General features: G+C 44.0%; 1 protein-coding gene across 1 annotated transcript in view; it reads left to right on the top strand.

The window, feature by feature from the left end:
* Positions 1–18,780, top strand: part of LOC117384850 (receptor-type tyrosine-protein phosphatase N2-like) — a 73,259-nt gene that overhangs the window by 9,920 nt on the left and 44,559 nt on the right. Inside the window, exons 4-12 of the mRNA XM_055228271.1 lie at positions 696–967; positions 1,397–1,456; positions 1,599–1,758; positions 3,309–3,593; positions 3,936–3,970; positions 5,088–5,445; positions 6,040–6,157; positions 6,789–6,875; positions 11,104–11,183. Of these exons, the coding sequence (XP_055084246.1) occupies positions 696–967; positions 1,397–1,456; positions 1,599–1,758; positions 3,309–3,593; positions 3,936–3,970; positions 5,088–5,445; positions 6,040–6,157; positions 6,789–6,875; positions 11,104–11,183 (1,455 nt within the window). The remainder of the gene's footprint in view (positions 1–695; positions 968–1,396; positions 1,457–1,598; positions 1,759–3,308; positions 3,594–3,935; positions 3,971–5,087; positions 5,446–6,039; positions 6,158–6,788; positions 6,876–11,103; positions 11,184–18,780) is intronic.

Raw genomic sequence — 18,780 nt, 5'->3', positions numbered from 1 at the left:
GTGAGTTCTTGGGTTGATTTACTAAATAATCAGGTTCAACATTTGTGAATTTACATTTTGGATATTTCATGGCAACGTACAGTGTAATTAATAGGGAAAACTGTCTCTCGCCACCATCTGGCAGTATGACGTCATCACAGTGTAGAATCTGAACAGCACCAGTACCGTGTGCAGTAGTGATGATTTTGTTACTGTCTTGAGTTGAATTGTTTTGCTCCGTGTTCTGCCAGAGCATTGTTTCACAAATACCTGCATATTTTATTCCAGCACATTTTTTAGAAGTGGGCGATATGTCAGTATCGGTCCAATATTGAAAATTAAGCCGATATTTTCACAGATATTTTATACATATGTCCACTAGAGGGGAGAGTAAACCATAACTAAACCATGACTAACCCAGGTCTAAACAAGGACTGACTAGGACTAAACCAGGTCTAAACAAGGACTAAACCAGGACTAAACCAAGTCTAAACAGGAACTAACCCAGGTCTAAACACGGATTAAATTTGGTCTAAAGCAGGTCTTAACCAGATCGAAACAAGGCTCCATCCATCTTCTTACAGTCACATAATTTACCTAGGCAAAAATATCATCGTAGTTTGCCCATTGACCTGAAGGTTGATGTTTTGGCACCCGATGTGTCTTTGAGCAAGACACCTCAGCCTCTGTATGAGCCTGTGATTGTGTTTGTGCAGGTTTGACATGGGAGGACGACATCACTCAGAAAATCCTGTCTAAAGAACTGTCCAAACTGAGGAGAATCCCTTTAAGACCCCAGCCTGGACCAGGATCTGGACCAGGACCCGAGCCGGTCTACAGCCCTGAAGGCCGGCCTCAGGCTCTGGACCCAGTGGAGCAGAGGGTGGAGCCGGTGGAGCAGGAGCTAAGGAGGAACCTGCAGATGTATCTCCAGAGAGTGGGACTTCTGCCCAAAGCCTCTGCTGCTGCTGCTGCGGTCAGTGGGAAGGTGAGAGTGTGAAACTAAAATGTTTTACTGAATGAAAATCAGATCGATATTACTTTTCTTAAAGGTTAGTTTTGTAGTTTGAAATTAAGATGTAGGACAAGTCAGAACTCTCAGGTGGAGTTCTCAGTGTAACTGTCATATGTCAAAAAGTCAAAAGATTTTTTCACAATATTTTTAGAAAGTAGAGCCATTATTCAAGCACAAAGACGTGGTTGTTGTCAGTTAAAAAGACTTAAAGCCGTAAGATTAATATGACAAGTTTGTGGAGCTGATCCAAAAAATAATAATGAGAAGGTTCAACATTTGTGGACCTGAAGTTTGGAGATTTCTTTCAAAAAACAGTGAATTATATAGGCCCTGTCCTGCATTTGAAATTAGGACATCATCAGAGGTATGGGGACAATGATCTGTGTGTTCTTGTATTTTCAGCTCAGTCGCCTCCAGCCATCCACCGCAGTGAAGCCTCCTTTCCCCCAGAAACTCTCTCAGGTAGGGCCCACTGTACCCTTTGTATCAGATGCCCTCCCACCCTCCTGTATCCCTTTGTGTCAGATGCCCTCCCCTCCTCCTCTCTCGCTGTAATGTTAGACTGAGATGTGGCAGGTCAAAGGTTTCTTGTGGCTGTTCTCAGGATGCAGATGAACGCCTCCTGGTGGACACTCTGAGGCAGCTGCTCTCCTCCAGTATGTCCCAGACCGGAGGAGGGGGCAGAGAGACTCCAGCAGCCCGCCCCCGGCCCTCCTTCAGTGGGAGCAGAACAGGAGCGCGGGACCCTCTTAGCTCTGTGGACGGTGAGAAGCCAGATCAGAGAGAGACCGTTTGGCAGTGATGCAAAGAGGACTGAGAATTTGTACTTAAGTAAAAGTACAGTTACATGGGTAATAAAGTACTCAATTACAAGTATAAGGACTGCTGCAAACATTTAACTGAAGTCAGGCCTATTCTACAAAATGGACTTTTCAGAGCTTTTAACTTTTTAATGTTATAGCTTAAAAGTTATAGTTGTTTCTCCTTGTAGTTTTATTTGGAGCATTCGTGCATTTGGAGCAATTTTAAATCACTTATTTTTATCAACTCCCATTTTACCGCCTTCCTTCTCCAATTTTCTTAATCGGTGATACATATAGGATTCAGCAGCGTTACATAGTCATTTTAGCACAAATGAAAAACAATCTGCTACTTGCTATTGTGAGCTACAGTTGTCCATAGGATAGCATAACATAATGATCCACAGGGGTCATAGATTATAACTATAGAGCAGACACAAGCACAATAATATGACTGCTTTAAGTAAAAGTAAAAAGTACAACTGCATACTAGTTACTTTCTAACATAATTTTATAAGCATTTTAGATCATGCTTTTATTCAAAACTGGATCAGTCAAAATGTGTGAATTCATTTTTTTTTTTACCACAGTCTGCATACTCTCTGAGCTCTGACCAATCAAAGCAGAAGATGCTGTTCCGTGTGTTTGTCAGTTTAAAGAGGAGCAGAGACAGACCTGGATCGGGACAGTTGGGCCTTGTGCAGCACTCAGTGTCATCTGTGATTGACATGACTAGAATTATACTCAAGTACAAGTACATGTTTAGAAATGTTCTCAAAAACGTAGAATCACGCCCAAAATCTACACACCAACCTGAGTATTTGTAAGTAGTTACTTTCCACATCAGGTTTTGAGTTTATTGACTACTGGATTTAGTGTAATCTAGTGTAATTTAGTGTAGTGTAAGCTCATTCTGCTTTCTGACTGGATAATTTGTTAACCAAAACTGATTTAGTAAAGCCCAAAATGACATGTTCATGAACATTATGATTAAAAAAATAAATAATCTAAAACACTGATGGATTAGTATGAGGGATATCATTCTAATATATCGTTAAAGGTGCACTGTGTAACTTTTCTAATGGAGGGTCTGCCATGTGCATGTCTCCATGGAGATATTTTTGCTTTTCCTGGAGTGTCCCCTACTGTGGCAAATGATCCATCTTGCATACTCAGCCCCTGCGCCCAGGTGTTTTTAATCAGACCTGGCTGTAACCAGGGCAGCTTTTTGTGACGTCACCAACTACTGGAAATTGTAGTCGCCACTAGAAGCACCACCTGCTTAAATTTAGACATTTTTGACCAAAAAGATGCACATTTTCCAAGTTTCCACTAAAGTTGCCAAAAATGACCAGGAACAAACTGTAATTTTTAGTTCCACTTTAATGCCATACTATGGAACATAAGAGGCAAACCTTTAACATCTCCATGGCGACAAGCATAGCTGACAGTCTATCACAAAAGTTCCACTCTGCAGCTTTAAAACACTGACCCTGTGATGTATGATGTTTTAGAGCGTTTCATCGAGAGTGTTTTGAGAAACATCTGGAGAGAGCATGTGGACGTGGACTCTCTCTCTCAACACGATGTAGACCAGCTCTCCACCTTCATCACAGACGCTCTGCAGGTGGTAGACCGGGACCAGGGCCGAAAGCAAGACAGGGATCTGAGCCAGGATCTGAGCCAGGGACCATCCGAGGCCCAGGGAGGACAGACCGCACCCGGGCTCAGAGAGGTGGAGCCGGAGGATGGAGAAGAATCACCAAAAGGCACCCCAAAAACACCAACCATACAAGAAGGTAATCTGATCTAGTCTACTTCAGGTTTAGATTTGGTCTAATAAGACAATATCTTGTTATATCTTGTTTAGTCCTGATTCAGTCTTGGGTTAGCCCTGGTTTAGTCCTGTTTTATTCCTGGTTCAGTGCTGTTTATTCCTGTTTAGTCTTGGTTTAGTCCTGGTTTAGTCCTGGTTTAGTCCTGGTTTAGTCCTGGTTTAGTCCTAGTTTAGTCCTAGTTTGGTCTTGGTGTAGTCCTGGTGTAGTCCTGGTGTAGTCCTAGTGTAGTCCTGGTGTAGTCCTAGTTTAGTCCTGTTTTTTTTTAACTTATTATATTGAACCTGATGCCTGCTCCTCTCACAGACCGCCGCTCTGATGACCAGAAGCTGAGTGTGAAGGTACTCTCTCTTTTCATTCATAAAAATAATCACTTTATTAAACAGAACACATTGCAGAATGGTTTGGGCTACATCTGCTACTGCATCTGCTCTGTTTAAAAAAGAGATTTGATTTGAAAGGTTTAATGTAAAAGCTTGTAAATACCTGAATTCCCCCTACACTTTCATACATTTTACTCATAGCGGATCCTATTTTTAGTTGTTTTGTGCGACAAATGTAGCGTGTGAGTGCTGGGTCATATTGGAGATATAAATACTTCGCAGTGACATCACATTGGGGGTATTCTGCCTGTATGCCAATGGTGGAATGTTCAGCAGTTACCATGACACAATGCGCACATTAGCAAACATTGTCAAAAAAGTTTTAAGATTATCTGAAAACTCAAGAAAAAATACAAAATGGATTTAAACAGCACATTTTCATGAGCCTATGATAAATACGAGTTTGATTTTGTTTGATTTTCAACAAAATGGTGGGAAGAGTAACTGAACTGTTGGCTAATACTAGCTAGCTTGTGACTGTAATATTATGTGAGAGATTTGTTTAACAGCACAATTCAGCTTACCTGTTGTTGTTCCAGCTACGTCAGCTCTTTCTGATCAGACTGTGTTAAAATAAAGATCAGAATAAGTCTAATAGAGCTTTTGACAGAGCAGTGCCTACAGTTAGCATCATACTCCCAAGGAATGTTGATGAGATCAGCTGTAAAGTATCAATTAATTACGTTATACTTTGTCATGAAATATCTAGCTGTTTTAGTGATGCTAAAGTGCATTTATTATGAAGGTTCAAATCTGCCACCTCTTTGTTTCCATGGGGATGTTGATTTTATGCCTGAATTTTTCCACTGTATGGCATTAAACGTATCTGTCTTCATGGAGACAAGCATGTGATGCCACAGGCCAAGTTATGATGTGACCTGCCAGATCAGTGGAGAGGCGACCCCACTCACAGTATGAATGCATGTGTTCAAAGTATTCTGTGTCAATAAAAACACTTGCACATGTAATATAAATACCCTACTGTTGGTATGTTTAATGCCCTACTATGGAACATTCCAGGCAAAGCTATACAAAAGTTACATAGTGCATTTTTAACTGTTGTGTTTCCTTCCAGCCTGAAGGAGAGCAGCTGTTGAACAAGCTCCTGACCTACCTGGACAAGACCTCAGTCCTGGACTCAGACCGATCCAGACCCGCTCCTAAACCCGGTCTGAACGCTGGCTCTCCTGTGGACTCTGTGAACTCTGTGGACTCCTCTTTGGGCTCCTCTTTGGGGGGTCGGGTCGTGGGTTTGGAGAGCGTTCAGAGCAGGACCAGAGAAGGGACAGTGTCTGTGCAGAAGAAGGACACCAGAGCTCAGTCTGTGGAGGAGCTGTCCGAGGTGCTGGGCTGGGTGAAGGAGGTCCAACCTGCTCCTGCTGCTGTGCTCTATGGAAAACCTCAAGGTGGACCACGAGGAGAACCACGAGGAGGTAGGGCTGTCACGGTAACACATTTTGAAGTGTGAGATTTTGTTGAAGAAAATATTGCCTTTTGCCGCCGCACCCACTTTGTGGTGGCACCACTTAAGTTGGAATACCATTCATTTCAATGGAGAATTTGGGAAAAGTTTTGCAGCTAAAAGTTGATATAAAGTAGGTTGATTTCATTCAAGTGTTCAATGTTTATGTGCAAGAACAAGTCAACACTGCACTTTTTCTCTGGGAGGCTTCAAAACGGCTTTATGGTCCATATAGAACTGATTTGCTGTCATCGGCAGCTCCATGCAAAGTAATACAACCTCCATAGCGATGGCAGCAGTCATGGCAACTTACAGCAAAAGGTGGATATGTACAGTTTAGTTAATGAACATGAGCTGCAATAAATAAACAGCAGAATGAAACACTTTAGTACTTTATTTGTTTGTATATTGAGTCTTTAAAGTTATGTATTCAACCTTCTACAACTCAAATCTTTTCGCTGTACAGACAAATAACAAAGAGCCCATGATACATATTGGCCCCATAAATGACTGTTCTATCTGTCATGTATTGAACAATATGTCAATATATTGATCATCATGACAGGCCTTCAAGGAGAACCACGAGGGAAAGCAGTCCAGGTCCCAGAGCTTGAGCTGGACGTGAGGACCAACCGCAGGAAACCAGACAAGGACGAGTTTGGCTATGTCATCACTGACACTGAGTGAGTACAGCAGAGTTCAGTCTGTATTCTGCACACACACACGTGAGGCACACGAGAGGTCAACAGCTTAGGATATTTACTCTTGAAGTTAAAGAATCACTTCATAAAACCCACACCTTAATATGAATAAACCATGAACAAAGCTTCATTCATAATTCATATCAAAGAGTTTATTAAGAATGAATCAGGCTTCATCACTACTTAATTAAGAAGTTAGGGTATTAATTAAAGTAACACTGCGGCACATTCTGAAGGTGGCCTGTCACCTGTATGATTCCATGGAAAGTTCATATAAATATCATATTTCAAAAACATTCTGCATGGACATAAGTTTTAGGCCATTCTGTGTAACATTATAGCCAAAGGAACAACATGTGTATGGAAACAAGCAGGAGCAGGCCCTCCGCAAGGCCAAATAAGAGTCATGCATGTTTATAGAAGTAGACACACACGGAGCAATATGGATGTACAATATGTCTTAACACTTCTCCTCTCTCCTCCTCTCCTCTCTTTCCTCTTCCTTTCTTCTCTGTCCTCATCTCCTTTCTCCTCTCCTTGTCTTCCTCCTTTCCTCCCCCTCTCCACTCTCTCCTCCCTTTCCTCCTCTCCTCTCCTCCTCCTCCTCTCTCAGTGGTCTACAGACAGATGAAGGGCTGCACCTGATGGAGGTCCTGGCTCACATGTCAAACATCCACATGGCAAACTTTGCAGAGCTCTCGTGAGTAACACGCACACGTGCGCGCGCACACACAGGTGGTTTATGTGCTTTTCAGGGACATAACATTGCGTCACATTATGGAGTGAGTAATGTTCTGTGGAGCTCTGTGGATGTCTGGGAAGGTGCTGTGTAAACCCATAACACTGTAATACATTATTATAATTAGAAAAAGGTTACTGGACAGGACAGTCCCTCTTTAGTCGTGAAGGATTTACCTCATAGACGGAAATCTTAGCTCATGAGATTTGAGGCATCTCACTGTGTATGCCTGCCCACTACCACGTGCACTCAAACCACCACGTGCACTCAAACTACCACGTGCATTCAAACCACCACGTGCACTCAAACTACCGCGTGCACTCAAACTACCGCATGCACTCAAACTACCACGTGCATTCAAACCACCACGTGCACTCAAACTACCACGTGCATTCAAACCACCACGTGCACTCAAACTACCACGTGCACTCAAACTACCACGTGCACTCAAACCACCACATGCACACAAACTATCACGTGCACTCAAAGTACCACATGCACACAAATTACCACATGCACACAAACTACCAAGTGCATACAAACTACCACATGCACACGCATACAAACTACCACATGCACACAAACTACCACATGCACACAAATTACCACCTACACACAAACTACCACATGAATACGCACACAAACTACCACGTGCACTCAAAGTACCCCATGCACACAAATTACCACATGCACACAAACTACCACATGCACACAAATTACCACGTGCACACAAACTACCACATGAACACGCACACAAACTACCCCATGCACACAAATTACCACGTGCACACAAACTACCATGTGCACTCAACCTACCACATGCACACGCACACAAATTACCACGTGCACAAAAACTACCACGTGCGCTCAAACTACCACATGCACACAAATTACCACGTGCACACAAACTACCACATGAACACGCACACAAACTACCCCATGCACACAAATTACCACGTGCACACAAACTACCATGTGCACTCAACCTACCACATGCACACGCACACAAATTACCACGTGCACAAAAACTACCACATGCACACAAATTACCCTGTGCACTCAAACTATCGACTCAAATGATCATGTGCATGCACACTACCACAGGCACATACACCACCATGTGCACACACTCTACCATATGCACCCAAACTACCATGTGCACTCAAACTACCACCTGCACCCAAACTACCACGTTTACACAAACTACCACATGCACTTAAACTACCACATGCACATACACTACCATGTCCTCTCCTCTCCCCCTCTCTTCTCTATTCACTCCTCCTGTTTTACAAACTCAGCTGCATCACAAATAGATTTTCCTTTATAATCGACGTGGACCCTCTGCTCCCTCAGGTTTAAAACGTAGGGCTCAGAGGTGAAAGACTTCACACACCCACTCACACGTTTTCCCGCCACCCTCTCTCTTTCATTCTCTCTCTCTCTCTCCCCTTCTCTATACCTCCTTATATATACACTCACATCCATCACTTCTGCAGCAGCGTGGGTTTTCTTTCATTTGACCCGAAACAAAAGAATCAGACTCACAGCTGGGTACAGTGTTTCTGGCCACACAGGAAGTCCATAGATTAGACATTCAAAGAGGGGGAGAAAAAGAGAGGAGAGAGGGAGAGAAAGAGAGCGAGAGAGAGAGAAAGAGGAGAGGGGGGGTACGACCACCGAGGAGCTGTCAGTCTGTATAGTTTAAACTGAGCTGGAGACAGGTCTATGGTGGAGTTTGCTGTGTAACTGTCAGTTTGCAGATGTGTTGACCTGGTTTTTGGTTAATATCTCTGTAATTACTGGACCTATCCACGTTTTTTTCACAAAAGCTTCAGAAAGTGGAGCCATTATTCAACCCCAAAGACGTGATTGTCGTCAGTTGAAAGGACTTTAAACCATAAGATTAATATGACAGTGGAGTTTGTGGAGCCAATCCCAAACAAATAATGAGAAGGTTCAACATTTGTGGGCCATAAGTTTGGAGTTTTCTGTAAAAACAGTGAATCTCCCATAGAGTTATATAGACCCCGCCCTCCATCTGAAACACAACCTGTATTCAGTGCTCACAGGGAGGTTGAGGTTTCGCTGTAGCGCCCCCTGGAGAGAAAAGCTGAAAAGAGTCAAGATTAATGAAAAATAAACGTGTTTTGTTTAGACCACAGTGAAGGAGCCTGAAACAAACCAGAGGATCCATTTGTCTTGTTGTTGTTCATGATGTCACTGTATTTCAGAGCAGCATTCAGATAGGAGCAGAGCCAGAGGAGCAGAGCCAGAGGAGTGGAGCCAAATTAGCAGAGCAAAAGGAGCAGAGCCAGATGAGCAGAGCCAGATGAGCAGGGCCAGAGGAGCAGAGCCAGAGGAGCAGGGCCAGAGGAGCAGGGCCAGAGGAGGAGAGTCAGAGGAGCAGGGCCAGAGGAGCAGGGCCAGAGGAGGAGAGTCAGAGGAGCAGGGCCAGAGGAGGAGAGTCAGAGGAGGAGAGCCAGAGGAAGAGACCCAGAGGAGGAGAGCCAGTGAAGCATAGCCAGAGGAGCGGAGCCAGAGGAGCAGAGCCAAATCAGTAGAGCAAAAGGAGCAGAGCCTGATGAGCAGAGCAAGAGGAGCAGGGCCAGAGGAGCAGGGCCAGAGGAGCAGGGCCAGAGGAGCAGAGCCAGAGGAGCAGAGCCAGAGAAGAAGACCCAGTTGAGCAGAGTCAGAGAAGCAGGGCCAGAGGAACAGAGCCAGAGGAGCAGAGCCAGAGGGGCAGAGTCAGAGGGGCAGAGTCAGAGGGGCAGAGTCAGAGGGGCAGAGTCAGAGGAGCTGAGCCAGAGGAGCAGAGCCAGAGGAGCAGGGCCAGAGGAGCTGAGCCAGAGGAGCAGAGCCAGAGGGGCAGAGCCAGAGGGGCAGAGTCAGAGGGGCAGAGTCAGAGGAGCTGAGCCGGAGGAGCAGAGCCGGAGGAGCAGAGCCGGAGGAGCAGAGCCAGAGGAGCAGGGCCAGAGGAGCAGGGCCAGAGGAGCAGGGCCAGAGGAGCAGGGCCAGAGGAGCTGAGCCAGAGGAGCAGAGCCAGAGGATCAGGGCCAGAGGAGCAGGGCCAGAGGAGCAGGGCCAGAGGAGCAGAGCCAGAGGAGCAGAGCCAGAGGAGCAGAGCCAGAGGAGCATAGCCAGAGGAGCATAGCCAGAGGAGCGGAGCCAGAGGAGCAGAGCCAAATCAGTAGAGCAAAAGGAGCAGAGCCTGATGAGCAGAGCAAGAGGAGCAGGGCCAGAGGAGCAGGGCCAGAGGAGCAGAGCCAGAGGAGGAGAGCCAGAGAAGAAGACCCAGTTGAGCAGAGTCAGAGAAGCAGGGCCAGAGGAACAGAGCCAGAGGAGCAGAGCCAGAGGAGCAGAGCCAGAGGAGCAGAGCCAGAGGGGCAGAGTCAGAGGGGCAGAGTCAGAGGAGCTGAGCCAGAGGAGCAGAGCCAGAGGAGCAGGGCCAGAGGAGCTGAGCCAGAGGAGCTGAGCCAGAGGAGCAGAGCCAGAGGAGCAGAGCCAGAGGGGCAGAGTCAGAGGGGCAGAGTCGGAGGAGCAGAGCCGGAGGAGCAGAGCCGGAGGAGCAGAGCCGGAGGAGCAGAGCCGGAGGAGCAGAGCCGGAGGAGCAGAGCCGGAGGAGCAGAGCCGGAGGAGCAGGGCCAGAGGAGCAGGGCCAGAGGAGCTGAGCCAGAGGAGCAGAGCCAGAGGATCAGGGCCAGAGGAGCAGGGCCAGAGGAGCAGGGCCAGAGGAGCAGAGCCAGAGGAGCAGAGCCAGAGGAGCAGAGCCAAAGGAGGAGAGCCAGAGGAGGAGAGCCACAACCAAGTGTTACCTCAAAATTGGTGAAGCCTCTTGAATGAAAGGCAAAACAATTATCCAGATATTTTCAGAGAAGGAATTACTGAAGACACATTTTTAAAACTCCAGCAACGGTTCGCAGTGCAAGTTAATCCTTATGGTTACTGAGCATCCTAATTAGTCACCACGACAACTTTCAAAGACCAGAGTGGACTTTTGCCGTCACAAAAAAGCAAACAAAGTACATAGTGGAATTATTTTGACCTTGAGAGCTGCTTATGCAATATATCTCTCCTGGAGTCACACACTGGAGACACATTTGCTCAAATACATGGGGCAAAATGGACCTGTCTTTGCTCTGTAGTGTTCAGTGTTGTCATGTGTTCTATGTATTTGTGTGTGTTGCAGAGTGGTGGGGCCTGCGGTGACCTTCAAAGTGAGTCCAAACCAGCAGAACGTATCTACAGCAGACGTGGCCCGAGTCGCAGGTACCAGTCTGTGTGTGTCTAAAATAGTGGAATACATTAAAGAGGAGATATTATGCAAGATCAACTTTTTGGAGCTTTCTCCCATGTTATAACGTTGTTCCCTCATCAAAACACGCCTGCAGAGGTTTGAGATGTCATCCATGCATGTTTGAGTATTTAATCGATCTGTCCCGAGTCCTATTTGAACCCTCCTTATGGTTAGCTGTAAGATTCTGTACAAGGCTCCTCCCACAAGTCTATGTCACCCATGCTCCCACATGACAATTCTCCATAAATATACAAAAACATAATACACATCAGGTTTGTGTACACAGCAGCTTCACAAACCTGATGTGACGTGCAGTAGTTTCATTAGTGAGATGCACCTGATTGTGTTGTGATGGCGCTCTGAAGGGGGAGTGACTTAGAGCGAGGAGCAAAGGGAGGGGAGACTCAGAGGGTCAAGAACAAAAGTGAAACATATTAATACATTGTTTTCTGCGTTTTTATCATTTTCAAAACACTAAAAGGAAACATGGTGATCTAAATATGCTGTATATTAATGTTGGGGCAGTTAATATCCCACAGAAGTAAAATAGTTCATCTTTCCCTTTGATTCACATTGTCTAATAGATCAGCATTTCTTTAGTCTGTGGCCAGCTTTATCAAATATGTGTTCTCTCTGAGTGGGGATGCCTCTCCACAGATCTGACTTGTAACTTGGTCTGGTAGCGTCACCTGCTTGTGTCCATAAACCATACTGTGGATTACTCTCGGCAAAGCGATAACATCTCCATGGCAGGTGGTGGGTCCTCTACCAGAATAGTGACACTGTGAACCTTTAAACTCTCACAGTTATTGTTTTTAAGTTCTTCCAAAACATAGTGATGTCAAAAATCAATAATTACTTTAGTTAGGATTATTGAGGGAGCGATGACTTTTGACCTCCTCGTCTGAGCAGCTGTCTGTCAGTGTGCGTGATCCGAGTATTCCCAGTGACAGTGACACTTCCATCCCAGACTCACACCTGAGCCCGGAGCGCTGGGACATTCATCAAAACGCTCTTCACACTTCACAGACAGCAGGAGGAGTTACCATGGAAACACATAGACACTTAAAGACACTTAAAGCTGCACTGTGTACCTTTTCTGGTGGGAGGTCTGCACCTCCTTCTTTATTCATGTTATTGCTGGAATGTTCCATAGTATGGGATTACATGCATTTATCTTGCATTTATTGAATTAGGTGTTTTTATTGGTTAAAAATATCAGTGAGTGGGGTTGCCTCTCCATCGATCTGACCTGTATCCTGGCCTGGTGGCATCATCTGCTTGTTTCCATGGAGAGACATACATACATTGAATGCAACATGCTTTTTATCTGTTTCTGTTATGATTAATGTAACCCTGTGCAACTTTCTGGAGGTGGTAAATAGAAAGTTAAAGCCATACCTTGGAACATTCTCCAAGGAGATAGATATGTTCATGCCATACTGTGGAATGTTGTTGGTGGTTTTCAGATTCTCGACTGTGATGATTTCATACTGCCAGATGGGGGCGGGAGACAGTTTTTTTCTATTGATTGCACTGAACTTTGCCATGAATCATTTCTACTGAAGACTAGACCCAAGAAATCACTGTTACAACAGAAATATGCATGATTATTTTTAGCTGCCCCCATCTGTATTAATTATTATTGGCCTATAGAATCTTGCGACGTTATCTGAAATCCTGCAATAGCCCAATAAGAGTCAGGTTTGTGGAGATGCAAGCCCACTCGCAGTAAGGACGGATTTTTTTCAGTCTAATAAACACAATCTAAATGAAGAAAACATGCTTTGATTTTAGTCTATGTAGCTAAAAAGTCACACAGTAGGTCTTAAACTTGACTTTCTCATTCATAAAGTGAGTTTTGAATGCCGATCTATGACAGTGTGAATGAAGGATTTGAGATCACATCTAAACCTTAAGAAGTATGCAAGTATGTTTGCTGCAAATGTAATACACACTTAATTTAACCATTTGTAAATAGTATATTAAGCATTTGAACAGTGACGCTGAGGTGATCTGTCTCATTATGCAACCTCCATGATCTGAGGAGGCCCTCGCTCCTCCGCTGCTGCCCGCCTTTGTGCTCCTCTGTGGGGGCCAGCGGGGCAGAGCGTGGGGGAAACTGGGCATTGTCCTGGAGGTGTGAGGGAGAGAGAGTGAGCAGATAGAGAGGGAGAGAGGGAAAGAGAGGGGGGTATAAAGGGGAAGGAGAGAGGTAGAGGGAGAGAGAGGGGTGTGTAAAGGGAAAGGAAAGACTGAGAGAGAGAGAGGAGATAGAGAGGGGGAGAGAGAGAGAGGGAAAGAGATGGGAGAGATCTTATTCGGGAGACAGAATGCAAGAAGAAATGTGAGAATCCTGGTTTAGGCCTGAATTATTCCTGGATTAAACTTGGTTTAATCTGTATTTATTCCTGGTTTAGTTCTAGTTTATTCTATTTAGTCCTGGTTTAGTTCTACTTTAGTCACGGTTTAGTCCTGGTTTAGTTCTGGTTTAGTCCTGGTTTAGTTCTGGTTTAGTCCTGGTTTAGTTCTGGTTTATTTCTGTTTTAGTCCTGGTTTAGTTCTGGTTTAGTCCTGGTTTAGTTCTGGTTTATTTCTGTTTTAGTCCTGGTTTAGTTCTGGTTTAGTCCTGGTTTAGTTCTGGTTTATTTCTGTTTTAGTCCTGGTTTAGTTCTGGTTTAGTCCTGGTTTAGTTCTGGTTTATTTCTGTTTTAGTCCTGGTTTAGTTCTGGTTTAGTCCTGGTTTAGTTCTGGTTTATTTCTGTTTTAGTCCTGGTTTAGTTCTGGTTTGGTCCTGGTTTAGTTCTGGTTTATCCAAATGGAAAATGGATGGATGCATCCATTTTCTTCCGCTTATCCGGGGCCGGGTCGCGGGGGCCGGGTCGCGGGGGCAGTTCTGGTTTATTTCTGGTTTATTCCTGGTTTACAATTGGTTTAGTCCTGGTTTAGTTCTGGTTTAGTCCTGGTTTAGTTCTGGTTTAGTCCTGGTTTAGTTCTGGTTTAGTCCTGGTTTACACTTGGTTTAGTCCTGGTTTAGTCCTGGTTTAGTTCTGGTTTAGTCCTGGTTTAGTTCTGGTTTAATCCTGGTTTAGTTCTGGTTTAGTCCTGGTTTACACCTGGTTTAGTCCTGGTTTAGTTCTGGTTTAGTCCTGGTTTAGTTCTGGTTTAGTCCTGGTTTACACCTGGTTTAGTCCTGGTTTACACCTGGTTTAGTCCTGGTTTACACCTGGTTTACACCTGGTTTAGTTCTGGTTCTAAATTCCGCCCACCTTCACCAATCGCATTCCCATAATTAATGTTTTCAAATGCCAGGAATGTACTTTTACTCATTCTGAGGGACTAGGTTTAAATCAGAAGTAAATCAGAAATAAACCGTGTCTAGTCCAGAACTAAACCAGAACTAAACCTTTGAGCCGTCTTGGAGTTGCTTGATAAGTAACCACAGACTCTGCTCTGATTGTGCTTCATTCAATAGTTCTGAGCGTGATTAGAACTGCTCTGAAGTGCCCTCTCCTCCTCTGAGACAAGAGGAGCAGAGGAGAGGGTCAGAGGAGCAGAGGAGAGGGTCAGAGGAGTAGAGGATGCAGAGGAGAGGGTCAGAGGAGCGGAGGAGGAGAGGGTCAGAGGAGTAGAGGATGCAGAGGAGAGGGTCAGAGGAGCGGAGGAGGAGAGGGTCAGAGGAGTAGAGGATGCAGAGGAGATGGTCAGAGGAGCAGAGGAGAGGGTCAGAAGAGACGAACTGTGGGTCAGAGGATGCAGAGGAGACCAGGACTAAACCAGGACAAAACCCGGTCCATATAATTTCAAAATAAAAGTCTCAGAAATAACATTACACCTTTGTATCTCCTGATTGTATTTGCCTCAGTCTCAGTGTAATTTCCTGAGTCACCGGCACCTGTTTTTCATGATAAAGAGCTGCTTCTGTCTGCTCCTGTCAACACCTGTCCGCATCTATCTGCTCCTGCCTGCTCCTGCCTGCACCTGCTGGGCCCTGCTCTCCCTGATTTCATTTAAAGTCCCGGTTCAGTACGAGCTCGTTGTTTTCGATCGATGGAGCCTGTACCTGAGTCTAATTAAAAAGATAAGAGCAGGTCTGAAGACGCTCCAAGGCCCACCTGAATATTAAACATGCCCTTTTAATGCCAGACTGCGGGTTATTCTACAGCTCTCTCATTTCCTTATGGCACAAGTACAGATAATAATGATCCATGTATGTTTTTAATTTCATACCAAATATCCCGTAATATATATATTTTTTGCTTCTAAAATGATCATGGTTATATTTTCTTTAAATTAACCAGCGCTTAAGGCCATAATAGGTCTGCTGTGTACTGTCATGTAAAATGTTTTATTGTAGGAGAATCAGGACTGTTAGCATGCTAGTTGTCATCAGCATCACTGTGACAGCAAAACTCCGCTCTAGTCTCTGAGAGTTGTGAAAAGCGCTTATAAACTGAGTAATTCGGATGCTCAGAATGCAGAAGGTAAGTGAGGAATACCTTTAGACCACTGCAAACCGCCTTTAAAGATGCAGTACGGCATATTACCAGCTCTCCAGGATCTCGCTCTGATTCGTTGCCTGATCTCATTTACATATTTCTGCCCCTATACGTGTCGTGTTCTGATATTTTAACACAAACACCCGCAGAATGTCCCAAAGTGCGACATTCTTGGTCCAAATATTCTCTATACTGATCAGAGCAGACGTAGGAGGATGTGACTTGGAGTTCCTTGGGCTAAAACAGACCTGCTGCTGTGGGGTTTTGCACCAGATGCCCTCCCATGGGTCCAGGCTTTGGCCTTGGTTGAGTGCACTGCCAGCAGCTTGTCATGAGAAAAACATTGTAGAAATTAAAAAGGGTAATGTGTTCACAGACTAGAATGTGATGATGTCATAGTCTCAGATGAAGGGCGCGGCTTATATAACTCTATGGGTTTTTTTATTGTTTTTGAATTAAATATACACATTTATGATTCACAAATGTTGAACCTTCTCATTATTAATTTGGATTGGCACCACAAATTTGTCATATTAATCTTATGGCTTAAAGTCCTTTCAACTGACAACAATCACGTGTTTGGGGTTGAATAATTGCTCCACTTTCTGAAGATATTGTGAAAAAATTATTTGACTTTTTTATTTATAGTAACAGAGAAGACAGCAAACTCCATGGAGACCGGCAGATGATAGCCAGGCCTAGTTACAGGTCAGATCAAAGGTCTTAACAACATGAAAAACAGAACTAGTTCATTTTAAACAGTTTGCAGTGGTCCAAAGTTACTCCTCACTCAAATTATGCATTCTGAACATCCTAATTATTCACCATGATGAGTTTATAAGTGCTTTTAAACCCTAGGGCAACAGTAGCTTAGTTGGTTTGTTCACTGATCCAAAGGTTTGGGGGTTCGAATCCCGCTATTGACATAAACATCACTGGTTGAGCGGTCAGATCCATTGACCCACAGGTTGGCGTTACGATTCCAGCTCTTGGATAAATGTTGTTGTGTCCTTGGGCAAGACACCTGACCCAGTGTCTGTGTACACTGGTGTATGAATGGGTGAGTGCTTCCTCGACATAAACTGTTCTGAGTGTCTTGAAGGTGGAAAAGCGCTATATAAAAATGTGACCATTTACCATGACCACTTTTGCCGTCATGTTAAAGTTAGCAACAACTAGCATGGTGATGTACACTTTCTGATTATCGGACAATGCAACGCTTTATAATTTGATGCAGACAGTACACAGTGGATTGACCATGTATATCTGTACTGGGGTTAGACACATTTTGCTTAATATACATGGAACAAGACTTGTAATGCCTTACTGTGAAACATTCCAGACAAAACAATAACCACTGCAGAGAGATTTTTATTCTTTTTATGATTAGTCTCGATACATGTCCAAAGTTTAAAATACATTGTTCCACCTTGTGATGTCATGCAGTGGTAGTTAACATGTACCTTTTACCTTTAGTTCAGTAGAGACTGGCAATTCCAGGGCTGTAATGATCCAAATGATTCTAGTGAAGGTGTGTGGAGTTTAAAAACACAGTGGAGCACTTACTGTATTACCACATGACATCACAAAGTAGAAGAGAGTGTTTTCTGTTTCAGAGAAGAAGTATACAGGATTTGTGTGTTAAACATGCATGAAACATGAAACAAAACACAGCTCCAGGTCTCTTTGTGATGAGAAAACTACATTAGAACATAGATCAGAAAGCAGCGTAATATGGGCCCTTTAAAAATCCTTGAAGCATTACACTTTGCTAATTGCCATACATTTGTTTAGTTTTTTTTTTGTTTTTTTAATCTGAGGTAGGTCTAAATGAAAGCCACTTGAGGTGCATTAGGCTTCGGAGCGCAGGGATGAAAGCTTGTTTTTGTGCAGTGGGTCAGAGCTGCATCTGTGGGCGTTTAACGTTGAGGCTTTATGAAAAATATAAAAACTCGAATATGACCATGGAAACAGGACACAGCTAGATGTCCACAATTAAAACATTAACCGCTCAAAACAAAGTAAGAACAGAGAGATGAACGCATTTACCTTTATCTGAGAAACAAACGCACTGGATATTTTACTGCTATGGGGTATAACTGCTAACACATAACATATTTAGATCTCCATGCTACCTTTTATTGTTTTGAAAATGCTATAGTCACCAAATAACGTATGAACATGTTTTATAAGTTTCACTTTTGTTTTTGACACTCACCTATGTAAGTCTCTCCTCCTTCATAGCACTGTCACAGCACAATCAGCTACATCCTGCTCATGTAACTACTGCACATCACATCAGGTTTGTGAAGCTGCTGTGTACAGTTTTGTATCATGTTTTTGTATATTTATGGAGAATAGTCGTGTGGAAGCATGGGTGATGTAGGTTTGTTGGTGGAGTGCACAGAATATTAGAGCTAAATGTAAGGAGGGTTTGAATAGAGGAGGAGAGATCACTAGATTACTCAAACATGCATGGATGACATCTAAAACCTCCTCAGGAATGTTTTTGATGAGGGAACAGCATTATAACTAACTAACAAGTTGCGTAATACCTCCTTTTTAAATCAGACCTATTCTGCAAACTGGACTTTTCAGAGCTTTTAACCATGCTATAGTTGTTTCCTTCTCACTGAGCCTCTGAAGTTGTATTTGGAGTGATTCATGTTTGAGTAATCTTTACTCTCCTGCATTCAAGATGTCACTGCTTTTCATCTACCCCCATGTTCACCTCCACCTCCATCTTAATCGATGATACTCGTAGGATTCGGCAGCGTTGTGTAGTCATTTTAACATGCTAGTGTGATGTGCAGCTTTCTATAGGAGGGGCCGACAGTGCTTTGTTGTGATGATGCTTACGGTGAAGTAGCAGGCACAAGATCAGAATGGTGAATTAAAATGTCCGAAATACCTACCTCAGGTGTCATAGATTATAACTATTTGACCATAAACGAAGGCCTTGAAATAAGTCAATCCTCTATGAGTAAAAACCTATCCGTTTTTTATTCTGTTTTTGCGGTCGCCGAACTCTACCACTCACTGTCCAATGCCTGATCTGTTAGGACCATAG

The sequence above is a fragment of the Periophthalmus magnuspinnatus genome, chromosome 17 (assembly GCF_009829125.3).
Source record: "Periophthalmus magnuspinnatus isolate fPerMag1 chromosome 17, fPerMag1.2.pri, whole genome shotgun sequence".
NCBI lineage: Eukaryota > Metazoa > Chordata > Actinopteri > Gobiiformes > Gobiidae > Periophthalmus > Periophthalmus magnuspinnatus.
This window is presented reverse-complemented; position numbering and strand designations above follow the sequence as displayed.